A 20,681-nucleotide genomic window follows, 5' to 3' on the forward strand; every position below is an offset into this window, starting at 1 on the left:
CAGCAAGTGGCAGAGTGCCCGAGCTGAGCAAGGGGTAAGTCAGGGATGCAGGGCCCAGATCGAGGTCCGGACAGAATACGAGGAGGAGTTAGGATTTTATTCTACGGGAGCTGGGAAAACACTGAAGTGTGCTAAGCAGGGATGTGACATGATCTGCTGGCTCACGGCTTTTTTCTGTCTGCAATGTCCATGTCCGCATGTCAGCCTGCCTGATTCCTACCCACCTGCCAAGACTAGCACAAATTCAGTTTCCTCCCCGAAGTCTTCTCTGGCGTTCCTGCCACCTGTAACCCCTCCTTTAGCATTTTGTCACCTGTAGAGCGTTTGTCACTGTTCATCTGTAAGATTCCACGTTCTTATCCATTTCATCTTTGCATTCCCCACTGGGCTTAGTGCAGGGCTTTGTACTGTGTAGATACTGCTTATGAATTTGTCTTGTCTTGTCCTTTTTGTCTGTTCCCATCATCTGAGGATCATCCTTCTGGGGGGTTAACATGCCTTATTTCTAAAATGGCCGACCGGATGCAGGCCAGAGACAGACTGCACCAGGACCCTGCCATCGATATAGTCCCCCGCACACACCCTGGGTGTTTCGAGGATGAAATTAATTAATGAATTAAACGAGTTAGTAGTTATGAAGTGTTAGCACATAGTAAGCATTATAAAAATAAATTTGAAAATGACCAGCAATAATTATCTTTGAAATACTTACTTATTGCATCAGAAACAAGCTTTTCTATTGGTGGTAGTTAGGGAGACTCTGCAGCTTGTCCTTGACATCTTGCTGGCTTCCAAGTATGTGTTTCTACTTTTTTTAAGTCAGCGCACGAATTAAATTCCTACATCATCAAGAACTATTGCTGAGGCAGGGCGCAGTAGCTCACGCCTATAATCCCAGCACTTTGGGAGGCTGAAGCGAGCAGATCACTTAAGGTCAGGAGTTCGAGACCAGCCTGGTCAACATGGTGAAAACCCATCTTTACTAAAAAAACAAAATTAACTGGGTGTGGTGGCATAGGGTACACCTGTAGTCTGAGCTACTCAGGAGGCTGAGGCAGGAGAATCGCTTGAACCCAGGAGGCAGAGGCTTCAGTGAGTCTGGAACGTACCACTGCACTCTAGCCTGGGCCACAGAGTGAGATTCTGTCTCAAACAAACAAACAAACAAACAAACAGAACTATTGCTGAAATTTAATAGGGCTGAAGGCTGACCACTTCTTTTCATGAGCTTGAATGCGATTGATGATTGCAACAAGTATTCCTTGAGTGATAATTACATGTATTGTGTTATTCCAGATGTTTTGTGAATGCTTACAAAAAAGGAATAAATGAATATTGCCAATATAGTAACTTGGGTTAGAGTAAGTGTTCTAGTTTTATAATTTTTATTTTAATTTTTAAAATCTTTAAAGTTCAGGGATACATGTGCAGGATGTTCATAAGTAAAGGTGTGCTATGGTGGTTTGCTGCACCTCTCAAACCATCACTTAGTTATTAAGTCCTTCATGCATTAGCTATTTTTCCTGATACTCTCTTTCCCCTGCCCTCACCACCACGGGCCCCAGTGTGTGTTGTTTCCCTTTCTGTGTCCATGTGTTCTCATTGTTCAGCTCTGACTTATAAGTGAGAACAAGTAGTGTTTGGTTTTCTGTTCCTGAATTAGTTTTATAATTTTAAAACCAGATCTGTAGTGCATATACAACCATGGCTGCTTCTCTGTGCCTGATCTAGAGTTTACTCACAGCTTCCCAGAGCTCATCACCACCTCACACCTCTTTTTTCTTAGATAGGATCTTGGCTCCTCACTACCTTCCTCTGCTATTTATCTTCCCCTTACCCCGTAAATCTTATGGATAAAGCCATTATAATATCTAATGTTACATGATACTTTACCTCTTTCTTTTCTTTTCTTTTTTCTTTCTTTTTTTTTTTTTGAGACGGAGTTTTGCTCTTGTTACCCAGGCGGAGTGCAATGGCACGATCTCGGATCACCGCAACCTCCGCCTCCTGGGTTCAGGCAATTCTCCTGCCTCAGCCTCCTGAGTAGCTGGGATTACAGGCATGCGTCACCATGCCCAGCTAATTTTTTTTTTTTGTATTTTTAGTAGAGATGGGGTTTCACCATATTGACCAGGATGGTCTCGATCTCTTGACCTTGTGATCCACCCACCTCGGCCTCCCAAAGTGCTGGGATTACAGGCGTGAGCCACCGCGCCCAGCCCTTTCTTTTCTTTTTTTTTTTTGAGATGGAGTCTTGCTCTGTAGCCCAGGCTGGAGTGCCGTGGTACAATCTTGGCTCACTGCAACCTCCACCTCCCAGGTCTCAGTTCAAGCAATTCTCCTACCTCAGCCCCCCAAGTAGCTGGGAATACAGGCACAAGCCACCATGCCCAGATAATTTTTGTATTTTTTAGTAGAGAGGGGGTTTCACCGTGTTGGCCAGTCTGGTCTTGAACTCCTGACCTTGTGATCCGCCTGCCTTAGCCTCCTAATGTGCTGAGATTACAGGCGTGAGCCACTGTGCCTGGCCTTGATACTTTACCTCTTATAGTTCAACTACAGGATTTTGTTTAGATCTTGACAATATCCCTGGAAGAGGGGGCAGATGTTATTTATTTCCTTTTTTTTTTTTGAGACAGAGTCTTGCTCTGTTGCCAGGCTGGTGTGCATTGCTGCAGTCTCAGCTTACTGCAACCTCTGCCTCTCGGTTTAAAGCAATTCTCCTGCCTCAGCCTCCCAAGTAACTGAAACTGCAAATACACGCCACCACATCCGGCTAATTTTTGTATTTTAGAGATGAGGTTTCACCATGTTGGCCAGGATGGTCTCGATCTCTTGACCTCATGATTTGCCCACCTTGGCCTCTCAAAGTGTTGGGATTACAGGCGTGAGCCACCATGCCCAGCCTCCCCCACTTTATACTTAAGAGAAGGTGAAGCAAGAGACACTAAGTGATATGCTAGAAGTCATGTGACTCGTGAGTGGCAGACTCAGGCCTGCTTACCTGTACAGCATCCTTTCTGTGACATCTCCCTCCCCACATGAAAAAACCATGTTTCAATAGCTATACTCATGGAAGGGAGAAGTAGTGAATAAATATTATGCAGTAAAAGAAATCTATACTCAATTTTATTTGATTTTTAAAAGTTAACCTGAATTTCTTATGGTGATGTCAACATCACTTTGGGCATCTAGAATCATATGCTTTGATGTCAGACAGGCTATGATTTGAATCTGCCACTAATAAGTGGTACATTAATAAGCTGTGTGATATTAGACAAGGTCCGTAGCCTTTCAAAAACAGAGTTATATATTATCTGAAAAATGGGGACGACAATTCCTATGTCGTGTTACTGTGATGATTAAATATGCTTCTGCTACACAGAGTTTCATAAAGTACTGATTATTTATATTAATAGGTTTAATATTATATATTAATATTAATAAAACAAAACCTAATATTAATATGGTTGAAAATCTAGACTATTCTTAGAAAATAGTCTAGAAAACCTAGAAAAGTCTAGAAATTATTAGGAAACCATAATATTAATATGGCTGAAATTGTAGGCTACTATTAGTATACTATTGTTAGTACAGACTAATAATCATCTAGATTTTCATAATAGTCTAGACCAGGCGTCCCCAAACTACGGCCCGCGGCTGAGGCCATTTATCCGGCCCCCCACCGCACTTCAGGAAGGGACGCCTCTTTCACTGGTGGTCAGTGAGAGGAGCACAGTATGTGGTGGCCCTCCAACCACATACTGAAGGACAGTGAACTGGCCCCCTGTGTAAAAAGTTTGGGGACGCCTGGTCTAGACTACTATTAGTCTAGATTAATGCTTAGTCTAGATTTTCAACTGTATGATCACATTCAAAATATGGTTAAAAGTTCAATGCCCTCTGGGAAGCAACCATAACTAAGGCTTCCTTGGGGCAGTTAACCCTTCTGGGTCAACCAGAAAGTCTTCTGCAGCAGCATCCTTCTTTCTGCCACTTTCTTCTTTTTCATCAGGAGGCTGTAGGGGAGAAGGAACATCTAGGGACTCCTGGCGTCTTTTCATCCTAACACTGTGTCCTGAACATAGCAGACATTCAATAAATATGTCTGGAATGAAAGACTCCATCCATTCATGTATGTTTCCAAAGAGAATGACTCTGAAATTTACACTCTGAACATTTGTCACTATAAGTATAGCATAAATACCTAAAAGGGCAATTACTGCATCAAAGTATACATATAAATATTTGATTTTGAGAGACATTGCCAAGTTGACCTTTGTACATTTGTGCTAATTCAGTTTCTGCCAGTAGAACTGATTCCTTACTGAATATGATCAGACTTTTAAATGCTTGCTAATTTGATGGGTGTGAAATGGTATTCCATGTTGTTTTATATTGAATTTTCTTGACCAATAATGAAGTCTACTATCTTTTTACATGAATATTGGCCATTCTTGTCTGAAGCTTTGTGAAAGGCCTACTGATGTCTTTCTCATTTCTTTAACTTGGTGGTTTTTTTTTTTTTTCTTTCTCCACTTAGAAATTCTTTAAATATTCTGGATATGAATTATTTGTTGGTTTAATGTCTAAACAGCCTTTAAAAACATACTTAATCATGCCAGGATTTCTAAATGGGAATATGAATAAGCTGTGCTGAGTTGAAATTAACCCTCTAAATGCTTCTATCCTTTCCAGAGAACCGTATTTTACTCAAATAGAAAAGTTTGTAGGTTACAGAAAAGGCAGCAAATGACAAAAGCATTTTATGAGCAGTAGATTTCTCTAGCCCTTGAAATGATGGTAGATAACTGGCCTTGAGTTCCTTCCACCAGAAATTCCCTCTTCTAAACCCTGTGGTGGCTGAGGAGCCCTTTCGTGAGCTGTGGTATTCTCTGGGAAGACACAGGTTGCAACTAGAGTCAGTCTCCATCAGTAGGTAGTATTTTCCAGAACAAGTTACTTGGAGGAGAGGACAGAATTTCTGTCATGTTGATCAGTGGTTTCTTCTCTCACTGCCATTGTCTAGCCATATGTCCCTAAAAGCATGCCACATTGGATGGAGGTAATGATCCCTACTTAGCCTGTTCCTAAGGATATTAGAGAGATCAAATGAGATCATAAAAATGAAAGGGTTGTGTAAATACAAGGTTTGTTAGCCAGACTCTGGGAAGTAATCAGCACTTTGTCAGAGTGGGAAAACCTCAGTGACCCACAATCTTGGCATCTGTGGCTCTGGCCCTTCTACCACCTGTTTTGCATACAGGTGCATGACTGTAGAGAGCCGTGGTTCTCCAAGCATGATCTACAAACCAGCAGCATCAACATCACTCAGAACCTTGTTAGAAATGCAAATTCAGGCCGGGCGCGGTGGCTCAAGCCTGTAATCCCAGCACTTTAGGAGGCCGAGGTGGGTGGATCACGAGGTCAAGAGATCGAGACCATCCTGGTCAACACAGTGAAACCCCATCTCTACTAAAAATACAAAAATTAGCTGGGCATGGTGGCGCGTGCCTGTAATCCCAGCTACTCAGGAGGCGGAGGCAGGAGAATTGCCTGAACCCAGGAGGCAGAGGTTGCGGTGATCCGAAATCGTGCCATTGCACTCCAGCCTGGGTAACAAGAGCGAAACTCTGTCTCAAAAAAAAAAAAAAAAAAAAAAAGAAATGCAAATTCTAGCCGCCCCCCCGCCCCCCACATCCCCTGCTGCCCCACGTCTCAGAGCTACCAAAGCAGAAACTGAGGGGTGGGAGGGTGGCGAGGGATCGGAGGCTGGAGCCTGGAAATCTGTTTTAATAAACTCTGCAGTAATTCTGACACGTGCTAAAGGTTGAGAACCACTGACCTAGTAGGATAAGCAAGGGTTTTACAGCCAGCAAATGTGGGTTTAAATCTCAACTCTCCTACTCACCAACTTACAATGTGTAAATTACTAGGCCATTTTGGGTTTCCAAACTTTCACCAATAAAAGGAAGACCGAGTGTAGTGTTGCAGATGTAGCTACTCTCCTTTCTCCCCAACTTCCCTCATAGGACTGTGTGAGAAATAAATGACATGGTGATTCTGGACTCTGCTGTGTTTAGCCATGTGTTTCCTTTGGCAAGTCTCCTTGCCTCTCTGCCTCATTTTTGTCATCTAACAAAACAGGAATGGCAAGAGTTAACACTGTGTGCATTGCTTTCATCACACTGTGTGCCAGCCACCGTCTTAAAGAGTAATTTTGGCCAGGCATGGTGGCTCACACCTGCAATCCCAGCACTTTAGGAGGCCAAGGCGGAAGGATCACCTGAGGTCAGGAGTTGGAGACCAGCCTGGCCAACATGGCGAAACCCCGTCTCTACTAAAAATACAAAAAATGAGCTGGGTGTGGTGGTGTGCACCTGTAATCCCATTTACTTGGGAGGCTGAGGCAGGAGAATCGCTTGAACCAAGGAGGCAGAGGCTGCAGTGAGCCGAGATCGTACCATTGCACTCCAGCCTGGGTGACAAGAAGCAAGACTCTGTTTCAAAAACAAAACAAAACAAAACAAAACAAAAAAACAACAAAGAAAAAACAGTGTTTGATTTTATTTTATTCTTACAATAACTCTGTTACAGCTTTCATTTTACACATAAGAAAAACTGAAGCAGAGAAAGGTTAAGTAATATTTCCAAAGTTATACAGCCAGTAAGCTGGGATTCAAACCCAGGCGGTCTGCAGTGAGTCCTTGCATTAAAGACGATGCTTGCCAAATAATAAGTTCTCAAAAAATGGATGATGATGATGATAAGAAAATAGCCTGGCATATAGTAGGTACTCCGTGTAAGCCACACTGCCCTCTTCTGTGGTTAGCCCGAATCCTAAACATCCACCCACTCTCTGCAGTAAGCACATTTTCTCTTTCCATCTCACCTTTTTTCTGGTCATTTGGATGCTCTGAGCAAGCCTGACAGAGGCTTGGCTGGATGCAGGAAGACGGAGTGTGGTGTTGCAGGTGAAGCCCCTCTTTTGGAATGAATGATTAAAAGCTAGCAGAAGCTCTAGACAAGTCACTGAAAGATCATTCGATCTGCCTAATTTGGGACATATGTTCTGAGTCTCTGCTTACCTATCAACTAATCAAGAATTAAAATGCCTCAAAAGTTCCAAGCGAATGTAAAAGCTTTTTTTCCGGTTTGTCATTGTTTGGTGCCCAGTTTTTCCTCAGAGTAAAATTTTGCAGCTGGGAAAGTTTAACCCACAGTATCACAGCAGTGTTCTTTTTCCTTTCATTTTTGTTTTGCTAGGACAATAAAAAGCCTTATTCCCTTTCAATTCAGGGTTTCACTTGTTCTTGAAAATTCTCTTCAGTTTAGCTCTCAAGATGGCCTCGCTTGCTGAGCATGAGTCACTGGCTTAGTGACTCAGAGTGGCATCTAACAAGACAAGGATGTGCAGGGTTGTCACAGGACTTAGTGGCCAGTGGAGCCTGCCTGAAGCTTTTTGTAAACCTAGTTTTTGAGAGAGTGCATCTGTCCATTTGCGGCTGTTTATAATCATCCTCGATACCAATTTATCTGAAGCTTGGGGTCTGACAGAGACATTGCCTTGTTGAGGAAAGCTCTAGACTCCATCCTTGTCCCTTAACTGGGTGTGGCCTCAAGATTTACTGTGTGGCAGCATAAGACTTCTGAGAGTTTACCCAGCTCTGCTTGGAATGGCCACAGAATCAGGAGGCCTGTGGCTTCTGGAAAAATTGTGTCAGGTGGGAAAGGAAAGGCTCTTTTTATTTAATGAGGCCTTCAAACCTCTTTCAGCTTAAGGAGAAAAAAGATCAATTAAAGTTGGATAGAGAAACAGACACATGTGATGAAGCAAATATACCCAAATGTACTTGGAAGGACTCACTGTACAATTCTTTCAACTTTTTGGCATGTTTGAAACTTTTCAAAATGCAACATTGGGTGCAATGTTGGGTACAATGCAGATACCCCTAGAAATGACGGCACTTTTGAAAGCATGATTACTTCTTTTTGTAACATAAATGGCTGTCTTCCTTCTCTTCTCCCACTTCTTTTCTACTCCTAGCATTGGACTTTTTGATTTTAATTTTGGTCTGGGGAGACTGCTTGATTACAAAGGGCCTGGAATAGTTAGAAAGAATGAATAAGACCTAGTATTTGATAACATGACAGAGTGACTAGAGTCAATAATAATTGAATGGTACGTGTTAAAATAATTAAAAGAGTATAATTGGATTGTTTGTAACACAAAGGATAAATGCTTGAGGGGATGGAAACCCCGTATTCCTTGATGTGATTATGACACGTTGCATGCCAGTATCAAAGTTTCTCATGTACCTCATAAATATGTATACCTACTATGTACTCACACAAACTAAAAACAAAAAAACATTTTAAAAAGGGCCTGGAGTGAGGCTCATTGGTGAGTGGCTATTCTTTTATGCCAAGGACTTTATATTCTTCTTCATATATAATTCTCACAATAATCCTACAAACTAGTTATTACTTTCCCTATTTTATGAGGAAACTGAAGCTTAGGGGAGTAAACTTGATCCAATTACAAGGTAGTACTATGTATCTTACAGCATTTATGGAACCATTACTTGATGTGTTGGGCTTTGTGCTATGCACCTTAAATGTATTAACTTGTTTGAGCCTCACCCAGCTGTGGGAGGTGGGTACTATTATTTACCTCCATCCTATAGATCAGGAAATGGAAACTTAAGAGAGGTGCAACAGCTTGTCCCAGCTTATATTCTAGGGGCCGGTACATGGCAGGGCACATGTTTGAATCCATTCTCTTCTGCTTTATTTATTGTTTGAGACAGGGGTCTTGGTCTGTTCACCCAGGGTCTTTCTTGCTCTATTGCCCATGGCTCACTACAGCCTTGACCTCCCAGACTTAAGCATCCTCCCATCTCAGCCTCCTAAGTAGTTGGACCACAGGCTCATCCCACCATGCCAGCTAATTAAAAATGTGTGTGTGTGTGTGTAGAGACAGGGTCTCACTATGTTGACCAGGCTGCTATTGAACTCCTGGCCTCAAGTGATCCTACTGTCTTGGCCTCCTAACGTGCTGGGATTGCAGGCATCAGCCACGTCTCCCAGTCCTCTTCTGCTTTAGAGCTCATGCCCTACTATTCAAACCGAGGCCTTGGCATTTCTTTGCCTACTTTGGTAAATTGGTTTATCTAGTGGAAGCCTCTCAACTTGAGACCACAGGCTCCCGAGGACAGCACCGTGTCATTCCTGGTGTTCACAGCAGTGCCTGGCACCATGAATATTATTGAATAAAAGCGTGCATGTATGGTGGCTTCTCACTGCCTACTCCCTCACCTTCTCAGCCTCCCAAAGTGCTCCTCTGGGGCACATTTTGGCTATCCTGGACTTGTTCCTTGGAGATTACGATGCCGGTTTCTCTGATGTGGTTTAGCCAATGGCTCATTTGGTGGTTGGTAAGGAGTTGTAATGAAGGCAGATTTTCCCTATTGGTCTTAAGTTGTCAAATATAGCAGATATTATCCACCGCCAAGGAAAGATGGGAACCAAAAACAAATACTTAACATTTCCCAAAGCTTTCAGGGAGTCTTCCAGTTGTGGCAACGAGAAGTCAGCTCAGGGCCCCCAAGCAGCCATGAAAGCTCTCACGTTATAGTTACATTTGACTCTTGGGCTGCAGTAATGAACAGGTGAACACTGACAATTAGTCCTTTTAAATGTGCCCAAGCAGTTGGTAATTATACCCTACATTTAGTGTTTTGTTTACAAAATTCTGTTCTCCCTTTTGATCTTCTGAACAGCCCAGTACATATAGTAGGGCAGCTATGATTATTCCCACTTTAGAGATGAGAAAACTGATGCCAGAGAGGTTATGTCATTTGCCCTACACTACACAGTTAATAAATGTTAGAGATGGTAGAGACAGTCTTCAACTCTCTTAATGCCCAGTCCAGCAAAGTTTTAATGTCAGTACTGCATTTAATTCAGTGATTTCTGAGGATGAGAGGAACAGGAAGATATATTCCTTTCTGTTGCTCTTCTTCCAATTTAGTTAGGTCTTGTATTTGAGCCAGTTAGTCTTTCTGGATACCAGTTTACCAATCTGTATAATGGGGAATAAACAACATTCATCAGTGAGTATGCACGAAGCAGAGGAGATTGGGAGGGCTCAGAACTTATAAAACAGTTTCTGAGTGGAGCTGTTTGGTAGACTGGGATGACTCTTACCCAGTGTCGATACAACAGATTAAATGGCACCTCCCTTGGTCACCCTACCTAAAATGGCACCCCGGTTACCTCATTACCATGTTTCATTTCTCTTCACAGCATTTATTGCCATTTATTATATATCTGTATTACCTACCTGAATCCTCCCGCCAGAGTGCAATAGCCAAGAAGGCAGGGACCTGAAACCCTAACAGATGGAATAATGCCTGGCACAAAAAAATACGTGTTGAATAAACGATTGAAGGAATGAATAAATGAACGTGAGTGGAATGATTCAAAGTAAGTTTGAATTGAATGAATGAAAGATTTACGTGAGTCCTCCTTGCTCTCCAACAGAGGGGTCTTACGGTTTGGCATCCCCGTACCTATTCCTCATCTGCCACTCAGTGGCTTACAACCAGTCACTAAAGCCTCCTGGAGTATCAGGTTAGGCCCGGGTGAAATGGGTTCAATAACCTGTGTCCATGCAGCACACACAGGCCATTATGTTGCCCTGTATGCCTCCTTACTGTAACAGCCTGTGAGAAGCTTGAGGACCGAGGGCTGCACTGTTGTATCCCCAGTACTTAGCATACAGCCTGTTCCACAGAGAGATAAAATAAATGTTTGTTGAATGAATGACTGAAAGTACAGGGCTCTTAATCCTCCCCCAAAGCTGAGTTACCATCTGAAAATAAACCTGGTGCATGGCACAGACATTCGCCTTTCAATTCAGAGATGAGGAGGCGCTAAACAGTTGGTTCCCTATCCTGAGGGAAGGAAAGGCAAGCCTCGGCTCCAGATCCGGTTCCACGCCAGGTTTTGGAATTTGTGTTTACGTCTGCCTTCATCCCCATCCTTTCCGCTCCAGTATAAGCAAAATTATAACCCCGCACACCGACTCGCATGCAATTATCATAGCCCGAGTGCTCCTCCGTTGAGAGACTTCGCCCCCGAGACCGCTGACTGTGAATGACAAATCAAAAGTCAGGGTTGCAGAATCAGCCGGACTTTCCTGCTCATTTGCAGCAGAGGGAGGAAGCAGAGAATGAAAGATTCTGAAAATAAAGGTAAGGGTTGGACTGCAGAAAGATGGCTAAGAGAGGGCTAAAGGCTAAAAGATGCTAGGGATGCGATGTCACGCCACAGACGTGTTTAGTTTGTATTAATGGCTAGCTTAAAATTACCGTGCCTATATTAACATTCTAGTTATATAATAAATATGATGACTTAAAAAAAAGGACTAGCTTCTAGTTTCCAAATATTGTGTCATTCAGTTTTCCATTTTTGTAGTCCTAAATATAACTCTGTTTTTGCCTTCTTCATTTAATCTTGGCTGAGTAACACAGCTTTCACAGATTTCCTTAGAATAGCTCCCAGATTTTTGATAATTTTATTGGGGGGGGGGTGCTCCCAATAGTTAATAATGAATATATAGGTTTTCAATGCATTACTAGAATTGGAATATCTGAAATGCTTGGGACTTAAAACAGTTTGGGCTCTCAAAGCAAATGCTGATGGAGAATCCTTTAATGAACATTAATCTTTTTAGGAGCGCTCCATGGGGAGCCGTCGCTGACCTTCAAAACTGTTTATCTTGCAGAGAAATGTTGGGATGTAAAGTACCCTACTTCGTCAGCCTCCTCTCCTTACCCCCCTCACCTCCCAGCACTCTACATTCTGCTGGGGGGGATGGGGGAAAGAGAAACGGATTTAAATGAAAACTCAGAAAAGGAAAGGGCTCACCGAAAATGAGCCAACCACATTTTAAGTTCAACAACAAGCATTCTGGAGGATTCTGGGATTTTAAATTCTGAGGCTCCTTAAATGTTCTGCCGCAGTTGGGGGAGGAGCGACGGACCCCTAGGTCTCCTGAGGCTACACGTGTTCCCCGATCCCGTTTCCGGGGGGAGCCCTTCCTTCCTACTGCGCTGGTCTTGCCTCTGGTCCGCGTGCCCGGGAAGGGCGCAGAGGGTCCACGCGCCTGGGGGAGAGAGCCGGGCCGAAGACGCTGTTTCCGCGCGGCTGTGCCCGGCCCCTGCTTCCGGAGCGCTAATTTTAGGGTTCGCCGGCCCTCCTTTCTTTGCACCGCTTTCCGTGCGAGCCGCTGCGTAGCAGTCTGCGCTTCGAGTGCGCTGTGTTTTAAGGAGGCCGCGGCGCTTTCCCCTTGGGTTCGGGGGCATCCGTGCAGGTGGAGGCTGGCATGCAGCCCCGGGGGCAGGTTTCGCGCGGCGACCCTCCCCGAGCCGGTGCTAAGTTCTTTGGGTGATCGGTGCAACAATGCAGGCCCCAACCTTCCTGCGGGCAGCGCTGCGGGGCTTGGCCTTCTCTAGTTCTCGGGAGTCTGCCACCCTCTCGGACTTGTTAAATAGGATTCCCACCTGGTGATGGGCAGTGATGTACACATATTCAACATTAGAAAAACGAGGAAAAAAAAACCGCACTCACAACCTGATGGGAATGAATGGTATTTTAATATCCGAAACTGTAATGAAGGGTCTTAAACAATTCCACTTTCTGTAATTGAGGCTTTCAAAAGGGCCAGGTAGCTGGTGGTGTTTGTATTAACATCTCATAGGCTCTGGATCATTCACATCCACGTATTGATCTATGTGGTTTTGACGTTTAAATTTTAATGAAGCCGCCTTAGTGGGGAAGAAAATAGCTATGCATGGGCCTAGTAAGTGGCAAGAGGACCTGTTCACTCCTGTTTCTAAGCCAGCATCTTATGGGCAGGTGTTAACTCTGTGTGAAATCAAAGTATTTTAAAATTAACTCTAAGAAGAATGTTGGTTTTTCCTGTGTTGTTTTCAGTGGTTGCAGAAAGGGTTTCTGGAGAGAAAAAAAAAAACAAAACCTGCTTATTTGCCAAGTCATGCTAGGCCATGGACATGAGTTAGAAAAAAATTAAAAGCTAACTGAATTGGAGACCCAGGTTAAGGTTAATATTCAACATTGTTTGAAATGGAAACACTTCTGGTTTCTCAGTGTATCAGTGTGTTTTAAGCTCAGATCCCCAGCCTTTTTTTTTTTTTTTTTAAGGAGAGTTGGTATTTAGAATTTTTTTCTTTTCTTTTTTCTTTTTTTTTTTTTCTTTTTCTTTTTCTTTTTTTTTGAGACGGAGTCTTGCTCTGTTGCCCAGGCTGGAGTGCAGTGGCGTGATCTCAGCTCACTGCAACCTTCGCCTCCCGGGTTCAAGCGATTCTCCTGCCTCAGCCTTCCCAGTAGCTGAGATTACAGGCAGCTGCCACCACGCCCAGCTAATGTTTGTATTTTTAATAGAGATGGGTTTCATCGTGTTGGTCAAGCCGGTCCCGAACTTCTGACCTCAGGTGATCCACCCACCCCAGACTCCCAAAGTGCTGTAATTACAGGCGTGAGCCACAGTGCCCAGCTGGAATTTAGAATTTTTGTTTTACTTTGTACTGTAAAGAGCTTTGGGTTGGGAGTCAAGATTGGTAGATTTTGGCTTGTTCACTCGTAACTCATTAGTTAGTGAGCTAGGACAGGACTCTATTTCTTTGGGTCTCAGTTTCTTTATCTCTAAAATGGAGAGCTATTAGACTAGATTCCTGTTTTTCAGATTGTGGGTGGTGGGAAAGCAGTTTGGTGAATCTTAGGTAATATTTTAGGTCGATAAAATAGAAACTGTCAGAAATCATTGCACGTAGCAGGGGTAACTACTATTTCCTGAAACTTCTGTTTTAGATACTTATTTTCTTTTTCTTTTTCTTTTTTTGAGACGGAGTTTTCGCTCTTGTTACCCAGGCTGGAGTGCAATGGCGCGATCTCGGCTCACCGCAACCTCCGCCTCCTGGGTTCAGGCAATTCTCCTGCCTCAGCCTCCTGAGTAGCTGGGATTACAGGCACGCGCCACCATGCCCAGCTAATTTTTTGTATTTTTAGTAGAGACGGGGTTTCACCATGTTGACCAGGATGGTCTCGATCCCTTGACCTTGTGATCCACCCGCCTCGGCCTCCCAAAGTGCTGGGATTACAGGCTTGAGCCACCGCGCCCAGCTAGATACTTATTTTCATGCATGTATTCTGACATTGCATTTTTTTTTTTTTTCCCCTGTGAGTATCAGTCAAAGAAGTATCAGGAACACTGCAGTAAATCATAGCTCATTAATGGTTTTTAAGGAGTCTGTGAAATGCAGTTTTATATGCATATAAATATATACGGGGAGGGAGGGAGAGAGAGAGAAAGAAAGAGAGAGAGAGAGAGAAAGCCTAGTTTTCCTCAGATTTTTAAAGGGTTCTAAGACTCCAAATACATTATGAATTACTTTATTTCCGAGGTCCCCCAGGACTTTTCCAAGCCTTTTTCTTTTTTTTTTTTTTTAAGATGGGGTTTCACCATATTGGTCAGGCTGGTCTCGAACTCCTGACCTCAGGTGATCCGCCCACCTCAGCCTCCCAAAGTGCTGGGATTACAGGCATGAGCCACCACATCCGGCTCCAAGCCTATTTCTTTTGAGAGCAAAGCATCCCTTTAGGGCTGTTGGGAGATGAGTATGTGTTGACAGACACCAGATAAACGTATGGTGTGAGGTGGTGTGTGTGTAGATGTGACCATAGCAGCCAGTGAGAACCATTCCTGGGTCCCAAAGTTCCAGATAGTGTCCTGAATACGAGACATAAAAGCATTAAAAATCAGAGTCTGTGTTGAAAAGGACCACAGAAAAACTATTAAAATATTATGAATTGTTTGGAAGTCAATTCTCTTTGTAAAGACTGAAAAAGAGAATCAGGTAAAATTTTAAGAGGTTGTTGGGGCAAAGAAATCACCAGGATGTTGGAAGTTCAGCAAGTGAATTTTTATAAGCTATCATCACTTGACTGTTTCAGTAAATGTTAACTTGTGGCTTAAGAACTGCCTGCCTGCCTTTTCCATTTTTTTTTTTTTTAGCTCATCCTAGGACAATTTAGTGAGAATTTTAAATAACAAAGACATTGTGTAACATTGATTCATTTTATCTCAAAATATTTTGCAAGCCAGAAAAAAGAAATTTAGTATAAGGCAACTAAAAAGAAAATAGTTGAGTAAGTTAATAAGTAGATATTGGCAAACAGGACAGCTAATTACAATAATAACAATCATAGCTCCTATTTAATGAACAACTATTATGTGAAGAGCTCTTTGGAGGTGCTTTGCATATTGTCACAACGCTGTAAGATAAGGCAGGTGGTATTTTATTTTGAAGAAATGGATTAAGAATTTTGGACAGGGATACATAGCTAGTTAATGGCAGAGCCAGGATTCAAAACCAGGTCTTTTTTTAATCTCCAAAACCATTCACATGCTAGGCGGGTACTTGAAAATAAGTAGCCCTGTATTCTGTAAAATTACAGTCTTTAATAAAATTGTCAACATTTTTAGAATTAACCTCTTATAAAAAGGGAAATGTGAACCTTAGAAAATGATGGCTTTTGACTAAGTTTTTAGGTTGTTTTTATTTGGAAAACAGATATTTTAACTCTTCAAATTCAGCTCCAAATTTTCTTTTTCTTTTCTTTCTTTTTTTTTTTTTTGAGACGGAGTTTCGCTCTCGTTACCTAGGCTCGAGTGCAATGGCGCGATCTCGGCTCACCACAACCTCCGCCTCCTGGGTTCAGGCAATTCTCCTGCCTCAGCCTCCTGAGTAGCTGGGATTACAGGCACGCGCCACCATGCCCAGCTGATTTTTTGTATTTTTAGTAGAGACGGGGTTTCACCACGTTGACCAGGATGGTCTCGATCTCTCGACCTTGTGATCCACCCGCCTCAGCCTCCCAAAGTGCTAGGATTACAGGCTTGAGCCACCGTGCCCGGCCAAATTTTCTTTTTATTAAGTTCTTTGAGTACGTTATGCAGCAAGGTCTTAGAAGCAGAGGTACAAAAAAATAAAAATGAAGACTGAAAATTTGGGTGATTTTGCTTTTTGTCTATAAAATGTCAAAGAAAATAGTTCTCATTCCAATTTTTCTGTTATTTTTCTAGATTTTATTTAAAAATGGCAAATATGGCATTTGTTTAGCAAACAAAGTTACACATAACATTTTAATGGGGTAAAACTAGGATTTAAAAGTTGTCATGGCTAGGCGCAGTGGCTCACGCCTGTAATCCTAGCACTTTGGGAGGCTGAGGAGGGCGAATCACTTGAGGTCAGGAGTTCAAGACCAGACTGGCCAACATGACAAAACCCCCTCTCTACTAAAAATGCAAAAATGAGCCAGGTGTGGTGGCAGGCGCCTGTAATCCCAGCTACTTGGGAGGCTGAGGCAGGAGAATTGCTTGAACCCGGGAGGCGGAGGTTGCAGTGAATTGAGATAGTGAGACTGCACTCCAGCCTAGGCGACAGAGCAAGACCCTGTTTTTTTGTTTTTTCCAAGTTGTCTATGCCAGTGGTTCCTAGACAACTTTTCACTGCAAGTTATTGTAAAATCTGATTGGGAGTTTGAGCAGGGTCAGATTCAGACTTTTAGGCTCTAAATGTTAAAAAATAGTGTGGTATTTTTCCTCCAATCTGTAATTCAATATAAGTGTAAAGGAATTTTTTAAAAATTGTGATTTTTTCCTAAACATCATGACTACTTTGATACTTTAAATTCTTTGAAGCATTTTGTCACTGCTGCTTGTAACTGGGTGAGTTGGTGAAATGATACTGTAGCTGGGTGATCTGTAAATGAATGAGTGACTTCTCAGAGCCTCAGGGGTAGCACGTGGTTAAGCTGGGATTAGAGACTGGTCTGTGCCAGTGGTAATCAGTGGGTGTGGTATTACTTTTTGGGGGACACATTGGAAATCTTCAGGTGTGTTTTTTGATGGTCACATGATTGAGGGGCGCTAGTAGCATTCATTGGCAGAAACTAGAAATGCTAGCACCCTCCGGTGTTTTGGACTGTTCCATTCAATGATGAATTAGCCCATGTCCTGTGCAATTTTCAAATGTTTTGCTGAAGGTGTAGGTGAAAACCTTCTATAATTTTCTGGGCTTAGAACATAAATTGGTTTCACATATACACTGAAACTTCCAGGATTAAAAATGCTGTGTAAATCTAAGGAAGATTATACTGAATTTTGTTCAGGAAATCACTTACCCAAAGCAATGCCACTTGTGTCTGAGACACCAACACAACACACCTGAATCATTCAGTCTGTATACAGGTGCACGAAGCTACCTACTTATGTTTTCTAATATAGTCTTGTTCTGAGTATTTGTATATTGAAATAAATGTTACTTTATTGTAATAAATGTTACTTTATCACTTCTCTTTTACATTACAGTTGAAATATATATGTGTATATATATTTACATATATAGTTTAATTTTGTGTTAGGTAGGTTATTTCATCTTATAATTTCATTTTGAGATGCTAAACAACAAAAAGAAAATGTTTATATAGATATTTATTTGTGTTACTCAGAGTTTATAAAATGACTTTATTTTGACCCCTTAATGTTTTAAAATAATTTAAGCCAACATTAAAACTTTTGGTCATTATAAGTTCAGTAAAGTATTTCTGGCTTCTTTAATAAAGATTAGAGTAGTCTGCAACAACAGGATTGAGCTGAGTGTAAACTACCCTCTAAAGCAGGCATCCCCAAACTTTTTACCCAGGGGGCCAGTTCTCTGTCCCTCAGACCATTGGAGGGCCGCCACATACTGTGCTCCTCTCACTGACCACCAGTGAAAGAGGTGCCCCTTCCTGAAGTGCGGCGGGGGGGCAGATAAATGGCCTCAGGGGGCCACATGCGGCCTGCAGGCCGTAGTTTGGGGATGCCTGCTCTAAAGGGTAGAGATATACTGGGTTATAAGGGTTATAAATCTAAAAAGTGATGTCACTGGTCATTGATTATTTCTATGCTACTGTAAAAGTGATGTCACTGGTCATTGATTATTTTTATGCTACTGTAACTGTCACTTACATTTTATTATTAGTATTATTTTCGAGATGGAGTCTTGCTGTGTTACTCAGGCTGGAGTACGGTGTGATCTTGGCTCATTGCAACCCCCACCTCACAGATTTAAGTGATTCTCCTGCCTCAGCGTCCCAAATAGTTGGGATCATAGGTGCATGTCACTACACCCGGCTAATTTTTGTGTTTTTAGTAGAGACAGGGTTACATTATGTTGGCCATACTGGTAACCAACTCCTGACCTCAAGTGATCCCCCAGCCTTGGCCTCCCAAAGTGCTGGGATTACAGGAGTGAGCCACCTCACCTGACAATTTTTTTTAACAACATTTTATTTATATTCTCTCAGCAGGATAATCTTCCTAGCATAACTGTTGAGGGCACCACCAGACTGAAGTTTTGACCTTTTTTAAAAATTATTTTATCAACTTAAAAAACATTTTTTTTTAGTTTTAGTTTTGACTTGACAATAACTGTATATATTTATGGGGTACAATGTAATATTTTGATACAGGGTTATAAAAGATATAATACATTGTGGAATGATCAAATCAGGACAGTTAGCCTATTTATCACCTCAAATATTTATGATTTCTTTGTGATGAGAACATTTGAAGTCCTCTTTTAGTAATTTCGAAATATACAACACATTATTCTTTTTTTTCTTTTTTTTTGTAATACAGGGTTTCACCATGTTAGCCAGGCTGGTCTTGAATTTCTGACCTCAGGTGATCTGCCCGCCTTGGCCTCCCAAAGTGCTGAGATTACAGGCGTGAGCCACCACGCCCGGCTCAACACATTATTATTAACTCTAGTTACAGTGCTGTGCAATATGACACTGAAACTTATTCTTCTGAGTCTACCTGTAACTTTGTGCCTGTTGAACAGCATTGCCTCTTTCTCTGTCCATGCCCCCACCTCCAAGCCTCTGATAACCACCTTTTGATTCTCTACTTCTGTAAGTTTGACCTTTTTAGATTCCACATACAAGTGAAATCATATGATATTTGACTCTCTGTGGCACTTTAGAATTTCATCTTCTAATTGTTGATTCCTGGGATATAGAAATAGAATTGATTAGGCCGGGTGTGTTGGCTCATGCCTGTAATCCCTGCACTTTGGGAGGCAGAGGCGGGCAGAACACTTGAGGTAAGGAGTTTGGGACCAGTCTGGCCAACGTGGTGAAACCGTGTCTTTACTAAAAATACAAAAAAAAAAGTTAGCTGGGCGTGATGGTGTATGCCTGTAATCCTAGCGACTCGGGAGGCCGAGGCAGGAGGATTTCTTGAACCTGGGAGGTGGAGGTTGCAGTGAGCCAAGATCATACCAGTGCACACTCCAGCCTGGGTGACAGAGCAAGACTGCATCTCAACAACAACAACAAGAAAAATAAATAGAATTGATTTTATATGTTGACCTTATTTCAGTGACCTTGCTAAATTCACTTAATTTAAATAGTTTTTAGATTTTGGGAGGTTTACTATTTAGAGTTTATTTTTCTGTAAATAATGACAGTTTTATCTCTTCTTTCCAATCCTTATACTTTTTCTCCTTTGTCTTATTGCGCTAACTAGGATCTCTCTTACAATGTTGAATAGAAGCAGTGATGGTGAGTATTCTTATCTTGTTATTGATCTTAGGGGAAATCTATCACATTTTCACCGTTAAGTACAACATTTGATGTGGGATTTATATGGACACTTAAAAATTAGATTGACTAAGTTACTTTCTATTCCTATTGTGCTAAGTTTTTATCATGAATCAGTTCTCGGTTTTATCAAATATTTTTCTGTTTTATGTGGATCATATGATTATTTTATTTTGTTAATATGGTGAATTTCAATGATTCTTCAGTGTTAAACCAACTTTGCATTTTTAGAATAACTTGGTTGTGATACCTTTTTATATATTGCTGGATTTGACTTGCTAATATTTTCTTTTTCTTTTTCTTTTTCTTTTTTTTTTTTTGAGACGGAGTTTCACTCTTGTTACCCAGGCTGGAGCGCAATGGTGCGATCTCGGCTCACCACAGCCTCCGCCTACTGGGATCAAGCAATTCTCCTGCCTCAGCCTCCCGAGTAGCTGGGACTACAGGCATGCACCATCATGCCCAGCTAATTTTTGTATTTTTAGTAGAGACGGGGTTTCACCTTGTTGACCAGGATGGTGTCGATCTCTTGACCTTCTGGGGTTATAGGCGTGGGCCACCGCACCCGGCTGCCTTGCTAATATTTTCTTGAGGATTATCTTTGTCCATGAGAGAGATTAACCTGTAATTTCCTTTTGTTGTGGTGTCCTTGCCACGTTTTGGCCTCAAGGATATGTTGATCTTATAAAATGAATCAGGACGTATTCCCTATTTCTCTATTCCCTGGAAGAGTTTTGTGAAGTTAGAATTATTCTTTAAATGTCTGGAAAAATTCACTGGTGAAGCCATTTGGGCCTGGAAATTTTGTTCTTGGAAGGTTTTAAAATATGGATTCAATTGTTTGTTTGTTTATTTATTTATTTATTTTACTTTTGTAAAGATGAGATCTCACTATATTACCCAGGCTGATCTTGAACTCCTGGCCTCAAGTGATCCTGCTGCCT

At 42.0% G+C, this 20,681-nt stretch overlaps 1 protein-coding gene across 6 annotated transcripts in view; it reads left to right on the forward strand.

Moving 5' to 3' along the window:
• DNAJC6 (DnaJ heat shock protein family (Hsp40) member C6) overlaps positions 1 to 20,681 on the forward strand; it is a 187,221-nt gene that overhangs the window by 10,424 nt on the left and 156,116 nt on the right. Inside the window, exons 1-2 of one of the 6 annotated variants that reach the window (XM_074380967.1) lie at positions 10,901 to 11,258; positions 19,664 to 19,698. The exons of 2 other annotated variants lie outside the window; for them this stretch is intronic. Coding sequence is in view for 2 of the 4 variants with exons in the window: in XM_003921465.4 (XP_003921514.1) it covers positions 11,237 to 11,258 (22 nt within the window). In the remaining 2 variants the exon portion in view is untranslated. Of the gene's footprint in view, positions 1 to 10,898; positions 11,259 to 19,663; positions 19,699 to 20,681 lie in introns of those variants that run through there. 3 more of the 6 variants (XM_074380966.1, XM_003921465.4, XM_010348092.3) reach the window with 3 other exon arrangements.

This window comes from Saimiri boliviensis, chromosome 11, assembly GCF_048565385.1.
Source record: "Saimiri boliviensis isolate mSaiBol1 chromosome 11, mSaiBol1.pri, whole genome shotgun sequence".
Classification (NCBI taxonomy): Eukaryota; Metazoa; Chordata; class Mammalia; order Primates; family Cebidae; genus Saimiri; species Saimiri boliviensis.